We start from the raw sequence: 23,242 nt of genomic DNA, 5'->3' as shown, positions 1-23,242 counted from the left end.
ATCATCGTCATCGTCCATAATCATTTTTAATTGTTAAACTGTCCTTCACCCCATAGGATCCCAGGGCGCTTTACATAAACGTCAGATAAAATACCACAGAGCAGAATTTGACCTCCTTATCCAAACATATTACAATAATAAGGAATGACAGCACCAGACAAAATAATAACCGTTGGGCTCCACATGTTTATCTCCCAAAAGCCCAAAGGAAAAGATAGTTTTCAGTTGACGTCAAAAAGCTGACTAGGGGGAGAGCTGTACCTCCACAGGGAGTTCCACAAACAAGGATGTCCTATCCAGTGTCACCACCGAAGCATGAGCCTGGCTGCTCGCCATCCCCACCCCTCCCAGCAGATCTCAAAGCATGGGGGTAAAGGTGCCATCATCCCACAGCGACTTTGTTACCTGTGCCACCAGTTCACGAGAGCACCATGTTAAGGGGGCTTATACAGAGAGCATTCTATCACGCAAAGCCTCCGCCGACAGTCTGGAGCACAACCCAGAGAGTTTTGAACACTTCCATAAAAAATGGAGCACTTTGGCTACTAGACCTTTTTTCCTGGATGCAGTATAATCAAACCCAAAATGACCTTATTCTCCAAACAGCGTTCATCATTAAATGCTAAGGAATTAAGAGATGTGCAAAGGCTCCAAAAGTCAGAACCACTCATTCCAGCGCAATGCCCCTGCAATTCTTCAGCTCTTTCTAGTCGTTTTTTGGGGGAGGGATATATCTAGTGAGTCCCATTTCAGATGCTCTGATCTGGGAATTACTCCCTGCCTGTCTCCGACTTAAAGAATGCCTTCCCAAAAAGGTCCTCCATTTATAAATTTAGGCTATTTGAAACAAAACATTTTGTGCTTACAAGATGTGCATGGGCTTATTAATTAATCAATCACCACTGGCATGGTTTTTTTAAACACACATGCACACATATGGCAGCTAATGCTTCATGCACTTAATATGTGGTGTGTGCGATTTGTACTGGGGTAAAATGACCCCAGGAAAGGCGTCTGCTTATCAGTGTGTGGTAGTTTCACCCCTAAAGCCAGTACACAACACTGAAGTATTCTCTGGCTCAAAGTGATTTTTTAACATTTTATTTACAGTAACAAATAACAATGGAAAGACAAAATATAAACCCATCACTGAAAGGGATTTGAGGACTCCCACGGCAAGGATGTCTACATTTGGAGCAGTATCTGTTGTTCCCCTTTATGGTCCCAAAACAGGCTATCATTTTGGATGGCTCTCTTGGAAGGCTGTCATGTCAGTGTCCAGTATCAAATGGATTGCTGCATTTGCATTAGGCCTAGTGTTTGCCTGCTGTGGGGAAAAGGCACAGAAATGAGGCTCCTGCTATCCCCTTCCACACCTACGAAGTACATCCTCATCCTCAGGAAAAAGCTCCTTTAAAAGTATTGCATTCAAACACCAGATATGTCATCGAGATCCTTGAATGTGTATGGAGATGACTGGAAGGGACTGTCTAATCTCAGCACCGATATATCCACTGCAAAAGGTTGACTAAAGGATTTGGGAGTTAGGGGTGAGATATGAGTCCTCTTAAAAGTTCACAGAACAGGTCAGCTCCTGGCTGCTGACAATTGTGGAGGGGCTGCTCACAAGTCACTTTCTCATGGGATTAGGGGCTGCTCTGAGGCTTTGGCTTCCTTTCTTTCTGCCAGTGGAAGAATTCTGCTACAGGGCCAGGGATCAGCCCAGAGCAGCTGCATGAAAACATTCCATCTTGGCACACTAGGCTAGCTGCCATCCTCTTGGGCGCCAGAGATGCTCAGTGGCCGGCCAGGAGAGAGCAAGGCTGCCAGCTAGTTGACATCAGTACACTTAAGGCACTTTTGCCAAACGAAAAGCACCAGAACTAAGGGGAGAAATACCCAGGAGTCGAACAGCAGCCGGACCCGACGGCCAGTAGGTGGCACAGCTTACTGGCACGCTAGACCCAGGCAGCACATCATGCCCATCTCTGGGCTCCGTGTGACTGCTCCAGATCCCGGCCAAGCAACATAGCTGGATGTGCAGCTAATCTTTGTCTGCTCTTGGCTCAGGCAGCAGGAACACTCCTCTCCCCCAGCTGCCATTGGGAGGAATCTGGTGGGAGGGGAGAGATAAAGCAAGCACGCCCACCACTTGTCCTTCAAGAATCCTGCACATCTTGTTCCCAAGCAGTTCTGCAGCCCAGAATTTTGGTTCCCTCCGCAGGGCTCATCTGCTGTTTCAAACTTAGCTTCTTTGGATTCAGATTATTGGATAGTGGGGGAGAACAGTGGAGAGACCTCATTGCCAAGGTTTCCCGCACATTCAGTTTATATTCAGGGCATGAGATCTGGCTGCATGTCTCAGGAGGAGAAGCACAGGCCACAGCACTCCATGCAGATCTCAAGGCAGTCAGCCGACTCACAGCATGCATCAATAATGCCGCAGTCCATGTCACATGGCAGGTCGCAATCGGCGCATTCCCCAGAGCCGCAGCAGCAGCAGCAGATGCAAGAATCCTCGGAGCTGCAGGAGCCACAAGTGGCACAGTCCAGCATGATGTTGCAGAGGGTCAGGAACTCACAGAAGAGGCAGGAGAGGATGCAGTGGACACAGCAATCTGGAAGCAGAAAGAAAAGAGAATATCAAAAAGCAAGCAAAAGAGAGCCAAGTGTGGGAAGCTAAAACCAGGCATGGAGAGAAGTGATTGCACCAGAGTCAGAAGACAGGAAGAAACAGAAGATACCATTGTGCATAGCATTCTGCAAAGGCATTGATCCAAAAATCTGCCGATGCTAAGAAAAGCACAAATGTTGCATTTCAGTATATCAAGGCATCTGGGGCCAGTCTAGTGAAAGAAGATGCTGCAGACACTTGGATGAGAGTCAGTGATTATCTGGGATGTTATGGCTAGGGAGAAATCACCTAGGAATCTCTTCAGTGGTCATGAGATTGAGAGCCTGGCCAGCTAGGGAGAGTTAACATCAACACTGTGTACAGTGACATGAATTAAGGCCCGAACCTTCCTTTTGAACATACATAACTATAAATCCTCCCTCTTCCAGAGAAGATTCCATCATAAGCCAGGTGCCCACAACTGGTTGAAATGGAGAACAGATAGTGATAGTTCATCTACTGGCTCGCTGGCATCAACAGTCCCTTGAGGTCTCTTGCCGAGAAACAGTGGCCGGCCTCTTGCAGCTGCAAAAATAATGACGTGGAACTGCAAGGTCTGATTTGGAGCATTCCCCCACCCCACACAGTCTCTCTTTTTTCTCCACCCACCCACCCAGCCAGGGTGCCAACCCCTAGTTTAGGAACCTGATCTGGCCCTTGAAGTGGCCATGTTTACTTTGGGCCACACCTACTACTGGCATACAGCCTCCAGATGTTTGGCCAATGGTGAGTGCGCAAGGCAGAAATGGTTATAGCAATTAGCGCCAACAACTGCAGGGCAAAATTCAGCACGCCACACAACGCCACAGTTCTCAAGCAAGGGCCACTCAGCAGCTTCATAGTAAAGGGAACCAGGGGACAACTCCCCATGAAACATTTCCCACTCCTGCATTGTGCTTTAGTGCACGGTGGAAAGTATAGGAGACTGTACCACCACTAGCCCCCCAAAGGATGATATGTCCACCTCCCTTGTGAAGGCTGCATTTCTCTGCAATTGCCATATGACTAGATGAAGAATCTGGATGAATCATACACAAGTCCTAAAAGGAAGAACCAACAGCTGCTATGGTAGCTAAAGTAACTAAATCCTAAAAGAGGGAGGCATACAGGTTCAAAAGCTAATGCAAATGAACATGTGCATGTAATCAAATTGTTTCAGACACTGAACAAGAGTTGTGAGAATAGCAACTCTTAAATCCATCTCCATAATTTTGCTTTCTTCTCTCTCTGGCCCATTTCTTCAGGCCTATTGAACTGCCCCTGATCTTGTCCTGGCTTCCACTTGCTGCCTGCATCCTTCCACTGAATCTGCCCTCTGTTGCATGGAAGCTGACCATTCTCCAGTCCTACCACTGAGACTCTGTGGACCCTGGCTGGCTTGCTGGCTGGCTGGGGTCCAGTCATGTCTGTCTAATGAATCATTGGCTTTGTAATTGCATGAACTGGAACTTGGGTTAGAATATCTCCTATGGATAAGACATGCATCTTAATGCAGGCATTGACCCACTCCATGTATCTGGAAACAAAGCAGGTAGCGTATATACTAAAAAGTAGTAATCAGGAGCATCAGTGTTTCCACCTTCACATTCTCTACCATCCAGTCACTGGTGTGGTGGTGCTTTCTACTCTCCTCCTGATGAACGAAGCACCAAATAAACTCTAGCAGTAGCTGAAGAATATTAAGGTATGGGGAGAGGTACCTTCCTGTGCCTCAGTAGGTATCTGAGATGATGCAGATTTGGAGCTGCCTTTGCTCTTTTTACTGATCTGGCTGTTGATGGAGTGATGAGACTGTAGCTTCCGATGAGGCTTCTGGGAGCCCGACAGTGAGCTGCGTTCAGAGCACAAGGCACCATTCCCAGCTTCGCCGTTAGAAGCACTGAGGTCTGACACATGCCCAGCACCATTCTGCAGCAGGGGAATCAAAGTCGAGGTTGGAGGGGTCCGGACAGTTACTCGGCTTTGGGGCTGACCTGTTAGGGAGGAAGAGAAAGATTATGGAACATAATGCCTATGCAGCTCTGACAGAAATATATCTAGGATTCCACACTGCCCTCAGAAGCATTGAGAAATTGTGGACTCTGTTATGTTGGGGGGGGGGAATACTTTGCAACAGTTTGTCCCTTCACATTTTGCTCAACCCACCTTTCTTTTCATAATCTTAAAAATAAGTTGCAAAACGATAACCTAAAGTATTTCAGAACGTTTACAATATCCCTCCTCCAAGCAAACAACATCACCTCCACAGCTCCCTGAACAAAATCCAAATTGAGTTTTGTGATTTCATGTGTAAGCTATTTCTTTTTCAGCTGAATAACCATTATGAAAGCTACACAATTAAAAGCTTTGTACCTACAGTTTGCAGAAAGTATTGTATTTGTCCAGAAGACTAGCTAGGCAAGGGGGGAGGCGGGCTGGTCCTAGAATAGACTTTGGTCCGAATTCAGTAATGGTCATACACAGCAGTCAGCTATCCTCCTGAAATAATCTACAGGGCCAGTGCTGTACAGTTTTGGTACAAGTTTGAAAGAGAATGAGATTGCCGGAATCAGTTCTGCACCTGGATACAGATCCTTTTGTGATGTTTGCTCACAGGTCCTCTACACTGTTGATTAGAAGTTTCCTTTTTATATGTTTTGCCCATTTTATTGCTTTGAATTCTCTCTTAGTTGGCTCTTAGAGGCTATAAGTACTGGATGTAGGAAAAAATCAAACAGACAAATATACTAAAGGCTAAACTGAGAGCAGGGTAAGTTAAACAGTTTTAAATGTATGCAGTAAATTTGTCTGAAGGAATGTGTGACAATGATGTGGCAAGAAAGATGAATAACTAATAAAGTAATGGAGGATGGCAACTGGTCATTTTAGGAGAGTTCAATAAATAATAAACAATATATTGAAGACATTTCTGTATGGGAGATAGTTTAGCAATCCATGCATAGATTGTCAGGTCTGATGATCATGCAAGCATCTTTCACCGCATGTAGAATCACTAAATGTGATGATGTAAGCATGGATGGGGAACCTGTAGCTCAGCAACAGCCAGCCCAGCAAATAGTCAGGAGTTGATGTGGGTTGTATTCCATCATCTGGAGGGCCACAGGTTCCCCACCCCTGATGTACATGCAGGTTGAATACTATTTCCTACAGTGTAAAAACATACACTCCCTGGCCTGGTTTTTGAGATCCAAAGTATGCTGATCTCTGGAAGAAGGTACCTTCTGAAAGATATCTGCTTCTGCTGTGGAGTTTCTCTCATTCATGGGTTAAAAAAATGTTACAGAATGAATTCTTTCTTGTTGGGGTTTTGTTTTTGTTTTTTGCCAGTCACTTTGGTTATTCTTTTTGACAGGAAAGTGGATTATAAATATTTTAATAATACCAAAACCCCAAGTGGCCTCCATTCTAAAATGTCTGAGGCCTTTTGGGAATGCTGTTGACTTTGAAACTTTTGTTTTCTGTACTGACCATTCCCTGTGGTTAAAAGATGTGTTTGTGCGCCTTGGCATTGCTTTGCGTGGCTATTCCCTCCCCCTCCCACAGATGGAGTAAATAAAGACACAGGACACCAGAATTTAGGTTAATGGGCGAAAAATGGCCACAACTTTATTGATTACAGGAAAGAGCGGTATTGGCTTAGGCATTGGCCCTAACAGACTATCCGGTTCTAACCGGGAAGGGTTAAACACCAGCAGGGGGAGCCCCCAAGATGCACATCCCTAGGCGCTCCCCGAGGGGTTACTGCTCGGGAGCGCGCTTTAGGCCCTAGCCTCCGTAGGTTTCGGACGAGGCGACGCCCCTCGGAGTCCTTTAACGAACTACCCTTCAAGAAGTGGGGGAGGTGATGGCGTTCCTCCCCCCCGATCTCATTTGCATAACAATACCCCGGCCAATGCCTAACCGCCAAGACCAAGAAGTTGTGACGTTTGCTACGAGGTAGGCGAAAAAACCAAGTGGCTTCAAAATTCCAGCCAATTAGCCAAATGGAAAAACTCCTACCAGGCCCCTTGCGGCGACCAGCCAAAGCCCATAGCAAAGTCTGAATGCTAAATCTAAAGGGCGGGCGGGTGGGAAAACACAGCTGCTGCGAAGGAGGAAAAGGGGCGAGCCAAGGGCTGCCCTGACCTTAAGTGCCCCTTGGTCGGCCCGCCCCTGCTGCCAGCCGATTGGCTGAGGCTGCAGGAGATGAATAATAAAAAGGGGAATCCCTGGTTCCCGCGGGGCTGGCACCAGCCCCGCGAGAGTGCGTGTGGGCGGGGTCATGAGCCCGCAACACCCCCCCTCCTAAATTCGGGAGTGGCTTTTTAATAAGTGTGTGTAGAAATGTGGGGGGAGGGAGATTATAGGAGCTCTTACCTGTGTATTACACAAATCCATACAAAATGTGAAATAAAGTAAACCCAATATTTTCCTCAGGGAATAGTAGTTTTAACTGATTATTCCTCCCCCTCCCACACCTTTTTTACTTCAATGAGTTCTGAAAAACAAACAAAAATTATACTAGCTATCAAGTGGAAATGTGGTTAACATCACATACTGTACATTCTTGAACATTCACATATCCACAGTAACCAAGAGACAAAATAAGCTGCGACTTCCGAAATACAGGCTATTATTGTACTGAATGGTAACACATGTGAAAATTGAACGTATGCAATGGCAAGTCAAGAGTTAGCTGTGCGTCTCTTCCCTAGAAAATAAATGTTTGGTCCCAATGGCTCATTCAAGTCTCCAAATGACAATGGGGATTTAAAGGGGGGAATGGTCCCCCTGGCTATTTATGTGGAATTGTACTTATTTTATTTAATTATTATACCACCCTTCAGCTGGACCATAAAGAAGGCTGATCGCCGAAGAATTGATGCTTTGAATTATGGTGCTGGAGGAGACTCTTGAGAGTCCCATGGACTGCAAGAAGATCAAACCTATCCATTCTTAAGGAAATCAACCCTGAGTGCTCACTGGAAGGACAGATCGTGAAGCTGAGGCTCTAATACTTTGGCCACCTCATGAGAAGAGAAGACTCCCTGGAAAAGACCCTGATGTTGGGAAAGATGGAGGGCACAAGGAGAAGGGGACGACAGAGGACGAGATGGTTGGACAGTGTTCTCGAAGCTACCAGCATGAGTTTGACCAAACTGCGGGAGGCAGTGGAAGACAGGAGTGCCTGGCGTGCTCTGGTCCATGGGGTCACGAAGAGTCGGACACGACTAAACGACTAAACAACAACAACAGCAACAACCCTTCATGTGAAGATCACAGGGCGGTTCACAAAAATACATAAAAATGCAAAACGAGAACACAAAATATGTAATAAAACAAAAACAAACCAGTAACACCATCTCCCACAAACACAAGCACAGGATCATAGCAGAAAACAAAAGGGAAACCATGCTGGCCATTTGCTTGGACAACAGAGACATTCTAGACTCCTAAAATCAATTTTTGCTCTTCCTTGGTGGTGGGGAGGAGAGCAGAACTTATTTGGGATCTTCAGCCTACGTTTGGAGCCTTGGGACATGGACCTTTCCCTTTTATGAAGCTGCAGTCTCCTCTCTGGGCAGAGCCAGCCAAACCTCTGCTATGAATGGCATGCATGTGCTGGCCTGGGATCCCCCACCCCCCTCCGAGCCTCAACCACAAACTGTTCAAGAATGAAGAGCAATTGTGATTACAGACCATTGTCCGGTTGTGTCAAAGTAGCTCCGTTGACTTTAGGAGAGGTTACACAGTATGCATGGCGGCAGCAGTAAGACAGGGGGAGCCCTGTGTACAATAAAGACCTCCCATTGCTCTGCTACATATGCAACACTGGAAGATTTCAAAGCATGCACACCAGCCCAGTGGGAAGCGGTACTTGCTCAGATCTAAGTGGCGGCGCTCTATTAATTTTTGGAGGCATCACTTAACGATGTTGCGGCATTCTTACTTGAAATGTAAATGTACAGAAAATCAGTTTAAAGAGAAATTGGGAAGTGATGCAAAGATGTGAGTAACTTGCCCAAAGCCACCATTAAATAGGGGGAAATAAAATTATGAAATTCCCAAAATCCACCTCTCCCAACTCTCTCCAATTGTAGACATTAAAAAAAAGGAGTGAAGGAAGTCAGGTATCCCCCTTAATTCTAGCACTACCAAAATGACAGTCATGAATGTAAAGTGTGTCAACTACTCCTAAATGCAAGAGATTACAAACTGCAGTTTGGCAGTGGCCAGGTCATGGAAATAATCATTTGAATGGCCTTAGCCAAGAAATATATTTGGGGATATGCAAGCACCATTGGAACCTGCAACCTCTTGCGTACGCTTCTGATTTTCAGTTTATAAACCAACTATCCAGATCAGGACAGGGTTAAGGAAAATGACGTGATTGGCCCCCAAACAAATAACTCGCCACACATTCACCTCATCCCGCCAAGCTAGGGCTTGTTTTTTCCCTCTGCTAGACTTTACATTTCTCTCCCCTCTCTGATCTGTAAACACGCGGTGATTCAGCAGAAAGGCTTGAGAGCAGAAATTGTCTTGAGCCAATCCAGGGAACAGACGCTGCATTCTCTTTGGGGTGTCAGCTGGACAGGACTCCTGAATTTCTGGGATGAAAAGGGCCAGGACTGAGTCATACTGAAAGCATCATGCACAACCTTCCAGCACAAGATGTTTCTTGTCTCCTGATAGTGGGGGAGCAGAGCAATGCACAGTAGGTGGCAAAAAGGCAATCTTGGTTTCTCTAGCATGGGTAACCTACCAGAGGGTGTTAAGTTGACACAGGATTCTATTTTGACACACATGGACTCAAGGAGAAAAGAGGTGGAATTGTAGGCACCAAGAAACACAGCTGCCATTTCCTGGATCTGAGCTTGGCTCTGCCAATAGAGACATCTGCCAGATACAGTAGGATGCCAATATTAGTTTGATGGTGGTAAGAGGGCATCTCTGGATCAGGAGCCAACATTTTAGAATGGCAAAGCACCAGAATGGCCACCTAGTTATCTTCAATTATTATTTGTTCCACTGCTCAGGAAGCTTGTGAAGTCACTCACATTAAGAGACGAATGACAGACGTTATATAGGAAAGCTGACTCATTAAAGGCTTATAGGGAAATATTACAAATATTACAGAGACCTGCATAAACCAAAGCGTTTCTTCTTCTCATACATACCACACCTGTACATGAGGCTAAGCAAGAGAGGATTCTTCAGTGAACCAGAGCTATTGGTAGTTAATAAAGGCCTCATAAAATGAACATGGATATACTAGTTATCTTGTGGTTTTGCATAGAACTGGAATGGTAGGACCAGGCTCGTAGGAAGGGTTATTCTTCTGCTGGAGAGTTCATGCTCAGGAGAGGGAAACTGCTGGCCAATGAGTGCATTCATGATTATGAATCACTCTCTATTTTTTATTTACTTATGAAACGTCTATACCACTTTTCAATCAATATTCCCAAAGGACATTGGATGGACAGGTGGCAGACACTGTCACTGTTTATAGTTGCCAATATCATTTTCAGTGCCAAGCATAGTCACTGACAACCGTACCTGGAGGGAGGGAGGGAGGATCATTATAGGATTAGGGATGGCAAAGAGACAAGAGCTCTTAATCAGGTGTGCTGAAGAGGGCAGGTTGGGAGGGAAGAGCACCCACCCACACACTATCTGTGCCCCCATCCCTATCACGTTGTGCACGTTCCAGGGTGATGGCTTGCAAAGGGAAAGCTTCTTGTACTTGTGGAAGCTCCCACATGAATCAGAACCTTGAAAAACCACGAATAGAGAAGACTCCCCAGAGCAGAAATTCAGCCCAAAGGAATGGAGAGCTGAAGGGACAGGTCATCACAACCATAATGGGAGGGACAGGGTCACTGAGCAAGGCCTGCTCTCCCCACCTGCTCTTGCGGTGTGCAGGAAAATGGCTGAATGGGGCTTAAGAAGAGGACTTGAACCTTGCTGCCCTCTGCCCAAACCCAATGTCCCACTCCCTACACCACACTTGTCTCATTCATATTGTGACATGGTGAGGCACTATCCTACCAGCAGAAGTTCCCTTTGCATACGCATAGCCCATGCCAACACAAAGCCTTTTCGAATTCAGCCGTCTGTTAAATAAAGGTTTTGACCTATCCACGACCTGGGTGTGCAAGGATCAGCATTTTGAAAACACTTTGTGCTGAGGTTTTCATTCTGACAGAATGCCAGTTGTAAGGTTTCTCCCCTACCTTTTGACCTCAGAAGCCGCACATTAGCATGCTAATGGCAGCAGGACAATCAGTGACTGCACAAGTCTCTTGCTTAATGCTAATGGTTGCAGTATCCAAGCACACCTATAGCTCCTTATCTGCAACATGACGGGAGCAAAAGCTTTATCATTAGTTAAAACTTTTCTAAGAGGGAGAGTCTCCTTGCTATATGCACATCTGCCTCGTTTTCAGTTTCAGCTTAAGGCTAAGAATGAATTTCACCAGCTGAGTTCAAATAGAGCCCATGAGAATATGGGTTCACACACTGACATGACCTTAACTGCAGTGGCATGAGTGAACCATTATAATCATCATTATTTCGGGGATGAAATTATAGAGTGGTGAATCCCCTAATCAGATAATTACAGGTGGGAATTCCACTGATGATAAGAATTTCATTCCCAGCCATTTATTATAGTTTTTTCCTGGATTTTCAACAGAGTCTCCTTTCTCAAACCAGGCCAACACCCAATTCACCATTAGCAACCTGGACCGTTTCAAAAGCTTTCTCTGTTCCAGGGGTGAATAAAGGGCAAGTAGCCTGAAGACCTGTTTGATACAATCCACAGGGAGCTTCCCTTATGCAAGCTCACCAAAGTGAACAGGAGCTGCACACATATTCTATTCATAATCCTTTGGTCCTGTTTTCTGAAGGATAAAAATATGGGGGGGAGGGAGGGATTAAGCCAAGCTTATTTATTTATTTAAAGCTGGGGTGACCAACATCTGATCTGACCCCCCTCCAAGCAGATTTTTCTGCTCTGCCAAAAAAGCAACAACACACCCAACCCCACTGATTTGGGCAGTAATGATGATTTAATTTCTGTATTTAAAATATCTCTAAGCAGTGTACAGAAAACTGAAGCAACAACAGACAAGTTAAACAAAAATATTATAGCACGCAATTACATATAAAAAGTTACATTGATGCAAGATTACTAATATATATAAATCGGTATCAATTCATTCCCCCCCCCCCCACAGCCTCTGGGTTCTCACCCAGGGTCTGAACAAACTCTCAGCTGACCCACAGAAGTCTCACAATGAGAAGAGACCCTGGAAACAGCAGACATCACCCTAGTCTTTATGGTCAGGCTCAAGGTGGATGTTACTTCCTCAGGCTACCCACAGCTGGGTCCCATTCAGCTGCACTTTTCACACCCAGTTCCAGGTGCAGCAGGTTTGTTGAGTTTCCCATGGGGTCCAGAGGATGGGGAAATGGCCCCCTCCACTCACAGCTTTCTTCACTCTCTGTTCTTTTCTCCTCCTCCAGCTGCGGTGGCAGCAAAAAAATAATCAAGTGGACACAGCACTGAGGTGGGCTGAGAGGTTCGAGCTAGGGCTGCAAAATTGCCCCTCTTATCATTTGAGGAGCAGGGAAGAGGAAATAATTTGCACAGATCAGCAGAGGAGGGGGCCTGTGTGTGAAAATGTCCTGACTGGCCACATCCACGACTGGCACACAGCCCCAAGTATAGTGAAGCCTTGCATCACCAGAAACATTTCTGTTCTTTCAATTTGGAGTAGACTCGGTTTTGTTTTTCAGGAGAAGGACCATTGCTTTTGAGATGTAGTTCAACAATAAAACAGAATCTACAATGGCTTCTTCATGTAGGGCTGGGAGAAACTCCTGACTGAAAGCCACTGCCAGGCAATGTACTGTATACAGTACTGAGCTAGGCAGACCAAATGTCTGACACACTGCAAAGCAGCTTCCTAGGTTCCTAAGGGAATGTTTGTACAGTAATGAAACAAACTCAACATCTTGGCCTCTCCCTACCCAATACCATCTAAAGAGTGATGATCCTACCTGCTATGTAAGCACAGCAAAAAGTTCCGACTCAAGTTCCAGAACTAACAGAAGTGTCGTAATCTGGTGGATGCATTAACACCATGAGTATTCCTTTGATCTGGTTGCTCAAGTCATACAGTGGTACCTCGGGTTACATACACTTCTGGTTACATACGCTTCAGGTTACAGACTCTGGCAGCCCAGAAATAGTACCTCGGGTTAAGTACTTTGCTTCAGGATGAGAACAGAAATCATGCTCCTGCGGCACAGCAGCAGCAGGAGGCCCCATTAGCTAAAGTGGTGCTTCAGGTTAAGAACAGTTTTAGGTTAAGAATTGAGTACTTAACCCAAGCTACCACTGTACTGTTGTAAGGTAGCTAGGACTTGTTCTAGATCAGGGATGGGGAACTGGATCTTTATCTTCCCCCCCCCCACTCCAGGGACCAAGCCTGACAAACAGTTGATGTCGCAGTGACATCCAGTGATGCATATTTTTGTATAGCGCTGTGCATGGAAGCCCTGATGATCAGCTCATCACTGGAGCTTCAGAAGCACTGTACTTTTCAGGCATCAATGACCAGCTGATCAGGTGTGCTTGCAAAGTACTGTACACCCAGGCTTTGCAGATCAGCTGTTCCATGGTACCTGCAAACTCCCTTCAGCCCAGCCTCACCTTTACCTGCCCCAAACGTGATGACATTCGTGATAGCTTGGCCAAAATGGCATTATAGAGCAAACAGGGAGGCCTGGCAGGTCTAATTAGTTCTGCAAGTCAGAAGTTTCCCATTATCGCTCTAGATAAACCTATTTTGTCTGGATGGTTTTATTCTCTCCAACCCCTACTCTGCTAGCTCAGAAGAATGCAAAATAGGATCCCAAATGGTGTTAAGTTGGAGTGGCTTAAATGGAAGCACAAGACCAACACTGGCATTGCCAGTTAAAGATGAGAGGTCTACTTCGGAAGACCTAGCCATGAAGATACTGTGACAAATGATTCACAAACAATTCCACTTGAATATGGAGATGCACATTAGGTCAGATCATGGCGGAGCAAAAACCTTGCTCTCCGTAATGTTCTTTGTGGCGGAGGGGGAAAGCACAATTTATAGCATGCTTGCAAAATCAAAAGCTTCTCCTAAGGAGAAAGATATCTCCTTCAAGGAATTTTTGTTCGAGGAAGACACCTCAGGGAGTGGTTTGAGGCGATGTGTGTGTGTGTAAAAACCTACAGCAGAGGCGCAACATCTGGGAGCGTAGCTGCTGAAAGCTCCCTCTTTGCAGAGGGTGCAGCATGACTGCAGAGTGACTCATGAATGCAGAATGTCAACAGGCAAGCAGCCCAGCACCAGATGCTCTCAGGCAAGCATGTGGCTTCAGAATTGCACAGTTTCATTACGACAGTGTTTCTAGTACCCTTTCCCCAGTAACCTTTTGTTCTATATATATGCCTGCACAACAAATGATTTGCAGAAGTCACCCAAAGTATTTTCCTAAATGAGGGAAAGCCTTTGAGGGATGAAAGGGCATGTTAGTGCCCAGAAGGGATCAGTCTTTTTAGGGTAGGGCAATCTCCCCTTCCTTGTTTTCCTGTTGTCTACTTATGGAAGGTCCCATTGGGAGCAGAAAAGCGAGGCGATGGGTGCTAGCCTCTGCCACTATGGTCGTAATAGCACCCTCTCAAAGCTTCCAGGGGGGAAATGGGTTATCAGGCTACCATGACATGTGTTAACCTGTAATGTTCAGTCTGGCCCCCAAAGTAGCTTCTGGTGCTACTTTATCTCAACACAGATCTGTGTCCCAAGACCCATGGCATCACCACTTTGAAATGATGCTTCTAGATGATCTGTTTCTTGGGCATTTAGTCTGAATGCCTACCTCTACCTGATTTAGCTGGAGGGCTTCCCTACCTAAAAACAGCATCAATAGATGGCAGTAATAGAGATAGGTTAGGCCAAAAGAGCTTTGTGCACCTGTATATCAAGTAACTTTCACACAAGACAGTGTGTGCTTGCACTGACTGCTGAAGGGAGCTGTGCATTGTAGGGGGGCATCTGCACTTCCTGGCTCAACAGCCTCCATGCAAAGAAGTTACTCTCTTGATGGCAACAACCTCACATGTAATCACCTAGTTCTACAGGGTGGAATTCACTTCCCTGAGAATGGTATAAATCAAACTTTAATCTCTCAACAGAAGGAGATTGTGCCTGTCCACCCCAAATTTCTGTGGATTACCCTGTACTGGCTGTTCTTCAGATTTCTAAACAACAGCTGTTGTATCCTGGTCACACTTCAATTTTTTTCTATCCAGCCACGAGTGAGTGCAAGAAAGGGGGTGGGGGAATCAGAAAGTGGGCAATAATTAGTTTTTGTATTTCCAGTTAAGGAATCATGTATCTATTGGAATTAGAAACAGACATTTAAGAACATTGCATGAAGATCCAGAAATAAGTTACTACCACTAGAGGAACAAAGGATTTATTATTGAAAATATTACCATCTTATAACCAGGAAAGATTTGGAAGCAGGAGAGTTTTATGGGCTACATAAGTGCCTCAGTCATTGACTGATATTCGAAAGACATTTTCTTAGCAGGGAGCAAAGTCAAAGTTGTTTAACAGTGGAACGGTCTCCATTGGGAGGCTGTGGACTCTCCTTCCTTGTTGGTTTTAAAGCAGAGGTTGGATGGCCAACTCTCATGGGTGCTTTAGCCGAGATCCCTGCATTGCAGGGGGTTGGACTAGATAACCCTCAGGGTCCCTTCCAACTCTATGATTCCATGATTCTACAAATACAAAACTGGTGTATGCCTCTCTAGACAACTTGAAGATCTCTGAAAATGGGAGGAACTATAATGTTACCTTTGCTTATTTCTTGCACATTTGCGGACTCACGCCCAGCTGTGCAACAGCTCTGGATGGAAATGGTGAAGGAAATCAACAGGATGATAAACTATAAACATACCTTTAACCTTTTTAAAAAGTTCACTTCAAAATGAATTTGTATTAACAGTACAGTATCTTTACTAACAGCATAAAAAAAGATTATTCCTAGATACTGCTAAAAACAGAAAAGGCCCATCATTTAAAGAGTAATTGACAAGGGTTTTGCAAACAGCTCCATTGTATATAGGGAGTAAAAAATGTCATCCGAATAGGTAGTAGACAGAGAACCAATATGTAAAGAGTTGGTGACCTTTTATTTACTGAAAGCAAAGCAATCTTGTTTATAATAGCATATGTAATTTATTTTTGACAGTTTCATTACTTGCACCAGATTCTTCTTTATTTAAGATAATATGATTTTGTCTTTCTAAAAAAGAGTGCTACCCCAAATTCATTGCCTTATCAAAAGTAAGTGAACTTTGGGGGAGGGATTTTGGTAACTTTTAAAGGTGGGATTGACAAATGTTTCATGAAACAGGAGACCTTACTATCAGTTAGAGGCAGGGGTAATAGACATACGTGTTATAGCTTCTCTCGCTACTGCAGAGTCGTCCTCAGACTTCCTCTTGGAGGGCGCTGTTCCATTCACCAGGGACCTGCAAGATGCTGAGTGTTCTTGTGATGGGTTTTCTTCCTTCACATCTGTGGTCTGATTATGAGAATGAGGAGCTGAGGTTGGCAAGTTTGGAGTAGTTGGTGCTACCGCTGAATTCGGCATGGAGGAAGGGCACGTGTTTGTATCTTGGCCTGAAAGACAGGAGGCAGTTCCAGCATAAGTGTTGCTTTATGCTGATGACAGCAGGCTCACCTGATGCCTGAAGTCCTGAAATGGAGGTATCCTCACAACAGCTCTCACCTGATTAGAGAGGATGGATAGCTCACTAAAGTTCTCTCTCTCTCTCTCTCTCTCTCTCTCTCTCACACACACACACACACACACACACACACACACACAAACACACTCCACTTATCTGTTCAGACCTACAAATCTCAGTTTACTAAGCAGAGGTACCTACAAGGTAGTGTTGTGCTGAAACCTGTCCTCCAAAGTTTTCTTACCTGCAAAAGAGGGTTATTTTACTGACTAATCTGCAGGATGCTTTAGCATTGCAGCAGGCACAGGACTGAGCCTATTTTATTGTTGCAATATGGCCACAGAACAAAACACTAGAACAATTTTTCAGTGCAGCCCTAATATGCGCCCCGTGGCACCCCTTTATTGCAATACAACCAATGTTACTTATGTTTATTAACCATGGTTTCCTCTCACCCCCAAGGTCTGAAGAGAGGTACAATGGGATGCCATGTCATTTATTTTCAGACATACATGTAACTATCATACTTCTTTTCTAGTGGACGTAACTGAGCCTGGAATCAAAAAGGAATGGGGTGGTGAACACTCCTCTTTGAAACCATCCCCATTCCTTCAAAACCATTCTACTTCCTTGCCCCCCGCCTGTCCCACTTTGATTACTTATTATATCCAAAGTGGGAAACTGATTACCAGGTTAGGAACAAACTAGGATCTTCAAACTCTGGTTCAAGATCCTGACTTGTTCCAGTCCTATTAACAAGATTTCCCCATTCGGACGCAAGAAGAGCTGGCTGGGATGAGGTCAACAGCTCTTCTAGCCCAGCATCCTGTTAGAGAAGCAGATGGCTTTGGGAAGCCCACAAACAGGACATGAGCACAAGAGCCTCTGCCTACCTGTGATTCCAAGAACCTAGTATCCTCAGGTCTAATGGAAAACTAGAGTTAATTAACCCCAGAAGTGCTGTATTGCAGCATGCAGAAAAGAAGAAAGGAGTGGTATGAGGTTGGAGTGTGCAGGTGCAAGGCCCGTGCATATATCGACTTAATAAGCCAATATATCTACGTTTAAGCCAGGCCACAGAGCTGTGATGCATTAAAAGTATAAGTAAAATGTATTCCATTACCATATTTTTAGTACCCTGGTGGGAAGGACAAAAGGGCGACTCAAATGCGTATTAAGCACTGTGCAACGAAGAGAATAGTTAAACTGTACAAATGCATTTGTAACAGGGACTGTGAAAGAAGAAATAAGGGGCGATACTTTTCCTGCATTGTTAAGTCAGGAAAGGGGAACTTGTGGCCCTCCAGGTGTTGTCATACTCCACCCCCCACCAGCATGGCCAACGGTCAGGGATGAGGGGACTTGTGGTTCAGCAACAACTGAAAGGCCACAGGTTCCCCAGCTGTGAATTACGAAATGCGGGGAGTCTGACCTTATGAGAGCTTCCTAGGCCATATATGGTCTGTTGACCAATTGCCCTCTTAAGCTAATTTGCAATAAACCCTTCTGTCGGCCTGAGTTTGGCCTCAAACTGAAGAAAGAGCTCCGATGTCAGAATCTCCTTGCCATTAATGCCAAAGCACGGTCACTTACACTAAACCAGTTGTGCTCAATACTGATGTCTCATTTATTCCATCAGGAAAGAGCCAGAAATGTTCTGTGGATGAGAGACACTGGGGTGTTTACACCAGGATGCCATTGTCGTTCAGAATTAAATTTATCTCAGGCGCAAACCCCAATTATCGATGCCACTTTCCTTTTGGCACACAGTGCCTTTTGGCACAACAGATGCAGCTATGGGCCCTCTGTGTTGGGGAAAGCTGCTCCTGCTGGATTTCTTGCCCAACACACACCTGTTGAAGGCACAGGAACCTTGCCAGAAAGAAGGTGGAAGCCCTGTTTCTGAGATCTTGACTAGTGGACAGATGGAAGGCCAAAAGGCAATACATGTACTTAAAAAGCAAGCAACATCTAGGCGTTGTTGATTTTGGTCAGGCCCATGAAATTTGCTTATTGCTCACTCAGGGGAAGCACATTCCGCTTCACTACTTGAGGCAAAGCGGGAACGTGCCGCTGTCCCTGCTGCCACCTTACCCCCTCGCTACCTCCTCACGGCCAGCACCATGCCTCTCTTACCGGTGTAGTGCAACAGTGTCCACAAAGTGCCAGCAGTGGCACTGACTTCTGGTGAGATCTTGCAGTACCTTGCTGAAGTCTTGTGAGATCTCTTGTGTTCTGTGTATGCTGCTGATCACCTCTAATGGTATTTATCTTGTTTGTATGCATGTGAACATGGGTTTTCCCCATGCAGCTTCAGCATTCCTATACACAGGGGCTTGTTTTTTGCCAAACTTAACCTGCTGTAAGGGGCATAGAGTATGCTCAGGCCCCCAGCCGGCCACACATCACCTCTTGGGAGGGGGAGTAGGCCCACTAGGACCTTCCTCTTTCCCCCTCCCTGCTGTTTTGCTGCTCTGCCTACCCCCTATCCTCCTTCCATGAGAGAAAGTATGGGGCTGGGGCAACAGAAGTATATAGGTGAATAAATCACAGCCCATAGAATAGGTAAATAGACAGCAGATTGTGGGTGAAGTGGAGGGTCCAATTAGGACTTTGTCAATTTTGGTTCCTCTCCATTTCTTGTTTTTCAGGTCTTAAGCTCCATTTTCCACATCAATTTCCGAGTTTCCTCATCTATCTATCTATTCCTCATGAAAATTCATCAGCAATTTAGTGCATATTTCTCTGAATATGCTTTTCTGTACCTAATTTTGCCCAATATACACTTTTTTGCAAAGCAATTTCCTCTAACATACAAAGCATATGTGTTATTTTCACTAATAGATATGCATCCTTACGCACACTTTAGTAGATGCATTTTTGTATACTTTAATTGAGCTGAGAGATTGCTTAGCAAAATTCTGCGAAGTGCGCGTTTTGAAGGATGGCTATGTTTCAGTATTGCTGAATTAGCTAGGTTTGCCTTTAAGTGAGAACTGAACCAAATTTCTCCCCCATCCCTAGATCCAATCCACACACAGTGCGATGAGCCCAATAAAACCATGTTGGCGCTCCTGTGTGTAGCCAGTTGTATAGTACAGTAGCAAAAGTGTGCAAAAGGAAACCTGCCTTATCTCAGCAAACCACTTGCTACAATGGAGGATTTTTATCGGGTGAAACAGGGCCTGTTCTAAGGGAATGGAATCATCACACACAAATGACCAGAGCATAGATTCACTGAAATCACACCGGGACTCAGGGTGCTGGTGGTGGTGGGGATTGGACCTGCAAATTCTTCCTCTCCCTCTTTTTACCATCCCTCCCCCCTTCCCGGTTCAACCACAGACCTGTTCACTCCCCCCGCCCTCAGAGCCCCTTCCTGCTCCCTCCTGGCACTCAGAATAGCAACAATTTACACACAAGACAAGCAGCTGGAGTGCAACAGCTTCGGAGGGGTGGAACCACACTTTATATAAAGTAAATTACACCTTAGGTGCAGCGAGCGAGGCCAAACACCCATAATTACACTGACGGTAACAACAAGACCTACTCTCAGCCAGGCAGGGGGCTGAGGGCAGGAAGCAAGAGGCCCTTGGACCCGTTATTATACTCAATATAACAAGAGGTCCTACATGCAGGCAGACAGGGAGGAAAGGAGGCAGACTGCACATGCACATAATTATAGTGACTGCATCACGGAGCCCTGCGTGAAAGAGAAAGGGCTGGATCCTCAGGCCATTACAGTTAACAGGCTACTTTCTATAGGCATCGGAAGGCTTCACATCAACCAAAAGGCTTGCCAGAGTTGGAGTTAGTGGCACAGCAGCAAGATGTGCTAAACACACAAGCTTGGATCCTAAGTTTAAGGAAGTGTGTAGCTTAGCCGCTGAAGACTATGGCACTCAAAACATGGTCTCCACACAACACGTGCTCATAAGTTGTTTAAGCATATGGGAACTTTAATTGATTGTAAAGGATGAGGCATCTCGCTCATGCTCAGAGGCCTTTTTTCAAATTATTGCTTCGTGTTTTCTATTCCAGAAGCGCATACTGGCATAAATGCAACCTTTCACGTTGCTGCTTTCTGTTGTATGTACCTAGAGTAAAACAGCCACTTGAACAGTCATCAACACAGCAAGTTCTGCAGCTGGTTTCTTATGTGATTATTAGGGATGAGTCATAGCTCACTTGCAGATGTTGCAGTCGTATAATGACAGGTTATTAATTGCATCATTTTCACACTGGATCAGTTTAGATGACATCACCAAACCACTGTGTTTGGCCACACACACACTTGTTCCCTCCTGTCCTCAAACACTTCTGATTCCTCACTATGGTTCTTGTTTCAAACAAACTACAGGTTGCCTGGATTTGGTAGATGAGGGTTAACTGCTAGGAACCTTTGGAGAGTGGGGCTACTTCTGCTCTTTTTTGGCACTGAGGAGCAGGGGGAGCAAATTATTTTATTTTATTTTATTTTAGGCAGGAAGGATACGCTGGAGTTTTGGTGACTGGGGTGTTTCGGAAATGTTTTTGCGATTATCTGAACTGGAAACAACCAACTTCGCAACTCTGATTTGGAGGCAACTTGTGGTTAGTAGTAACCACGGTTTGCCTGATAATAACCAAAAGGTTGCCATTGTGAATATATTCACCGAATGAACCTTCATACAATGAGAGTTAGAATTTACTAAGTTATTAAAAAGGGAGGGGGAGTCGCTTTAATGTGGTAGATTCCCCCTCTCATCACAAGAAAGAACATGGGTAGGCAAACTAAGGCCCGGGGGCCCAATCGCCTTCTAAATCCAGCCCATGGATGGTCCGGGAATCAGCGTGTTTTTACATGAGTAGAATATGTCCTTTTATTTAAAATGCATCTCTGGTTATTTGTGGGCCTAGGAATTCATTCACCCCCCCCCAAAAAAATATAGTCCAGCCCCCCACAAGGTCTGAGGGACAGTGGACGGGCCCCCTGCTGAAAAAGTTTGCTGACCCCTGAGAAAGAAGATTCAAGCAACATGTTCACCACACAAAATTTGATGCAGTTAAGATCACTGCTTGAATGTCTTTCAAAAGCCCCGAAGTAACAGCTCTTAATCTCCAGGAAAAAAGCCTAAAGAAAAAGAGAAATGTCAAGGAGCCTAAAACCCTTGCAGCTAAGGAAAAGACCATGCAGGCTCATACTTTCCATGGAATATATAAGCATTAAAAGTGCATTGCACTTTTCCTGACCTGGTTCAGCTGTGCTCATTGAGCCCCACTCCAGGGAACTTTGCGTGGATAGTTTCTCCACAGTCTGCCTGTCAGATTAGCCCATATGAGAAGAAGGGGCTCTCTGAAAGCCCTCTCAGAGACACACACAGCCTTGTGTCCAAAAACAGGAAGACAAATATTGGTTTGGCGTACCAGTTTTTTTCCTCCTCGGTATTGGAATTATTTTAAGACAAGCTCTCTTTCTGGAGACGCTTTTATCAGCAAAGCGTCTCCTAGATTAAAGCTACAATTTCAAACAAATGTAGAAAGGTCCAAAACATTATCCAAAACAGTTTTATTATTCCAAGATTACTATATATATATATATATATATGTGTGTGTGTGTGTGTGTGTGTGTGTGTGTGTGTGTGTAAAAACAAAATTATTTTGGAATGCTCATTAGTAATTCTGACACCAAGACCTGCAAATTACTTCCTGCTAGAAGGGACCGCAGAGGTGCAGCAGGATAGAGAAGAGTCACAGACCATGACTCTTGACTGGAAGAATTTGGTTGCATCACTGAAACGGGTTTTTTTAATGAAGAATCTTGCTAGAATACCTGTCATAAAGCTGCAAAGCTCCCAGGATTTGAAGAGAGGTCATCGGGATTTTTTGAACACGGCATTGCAAAATGAGCTATGCTTTTCCTTAGATACACCCCCCAAAAAAATACCACGAACCATGCAATTTACTCAAAAGTAACCCCCATTGCCTCAACACAAAGCATGACAACTGCTGTATTTTTATGTGATGGGCCCAAATATTTCACCTTGGCAAGCTTCTATGCCTGTGGCATTATAAACTAGTGATAGGTCAACTTTTCTCAGTTCAATTTGGACTCTAATCAGCAATTGCAAGTATCGTTGCAGAAGGCTCTGGGAAAATCCAATTTTATTCTGAATGTTCTGAACTGATGTATATGTTTTTTTGCGCATGCATGTTACTATTCTGGAACACAAGCGCATCCTTGGTAACTATAGAGTAGAAGAGTGGGGAGGCAACTCCAGCAGCAGCGGTGATGGTGCTATCACCCACTGACCAGACAGGCAGGAGATGCCACCCAAGAGAAATGTCTGTTGCTATGGTCAGACTTCAGTTTTTTCCTACTCCTATGCAGATGCAAGTGGAGACAGATCCTGGCAAGTGATTGTGCATTTGTGTTTAAAACCACCCCTAGTTAGTTGAATTGCTTCAAAGGTCACATTTCATACTGAATGCCTTTGGTACATGAACCTCTTGAAATTTTGACATTCCCAGTCCCAAGGGATTGCTCAGAAGCCAGGGTAAAGGGACCCCTGACCATTAGGTCCAGTCGTGACCAACTCTGGGGTTGCAGTGCTCATCTCGCTTTATTGGCCGAGGGAGCCGGCATACAGTTTCCGGGTCATGTGGCCAGCATAACTAAGCCGCTTCTGGCGAACCAGAGCAGTGCACGGAAATGCCGTTTACCTTCCCACCGGAGTGGTACCTATTTATCTACTTGCACTTTTACGTGTTTTCAAACTGCTAGGTTGGCAGGAGCAGGGACT

At 45.1% G+C, this 23,242-nt stretch overlaps 1 protein-coding gene across 1 annotated transcript in view; it reads right to left on the bottom strand.

Moving 5' to 3' along the window:
• Positions 1-1,085: 1,085 nt before the first annotated feature.
• Positions 1,086-23,242, bottom strand: part of MDFI (MyoD family inhibitor) — a 52,723-nt gene continuing 30,566 nt past the window's right edge. The window contains exons 3-5 of the mRNA XM_083618072.1: positions 16,165-16,392; positions 4,375-4,647; positions 1,086-2,618 (exon numbers count right to left, since the gene is read on the bottom strand). Coding sequence (XP_083474198.1) covers positions 2,362-2,618; positions 4,375-4,647; positions 16,165-16,392 — 758 coding nt within the window. The 3' untranslated portion in view covers positions 1,086-2,361. The remainder of the gene's footprint in view (positions 2,619-4,374; positions 4,648-16,164; positions 16,393-23,242) is intronic.

The sequence above is a fragment of the Podarcis filfolensis genome (assembly GCF_964270895.1).
Source record: "Podarcis filfolensis genome assembly, chromosome: 6".
NCBI classification, from domain to species: Eukaryota; Metazoa; Chordata; class Lepidosauria; order Squamata; family Lacertidae; genus Podarcis; species Podarcis filfolensis.
Note: the sequence above shows the minus strand (reverse complement) of the source record. Positions and strands in the feature narration are given on the sequence as shown.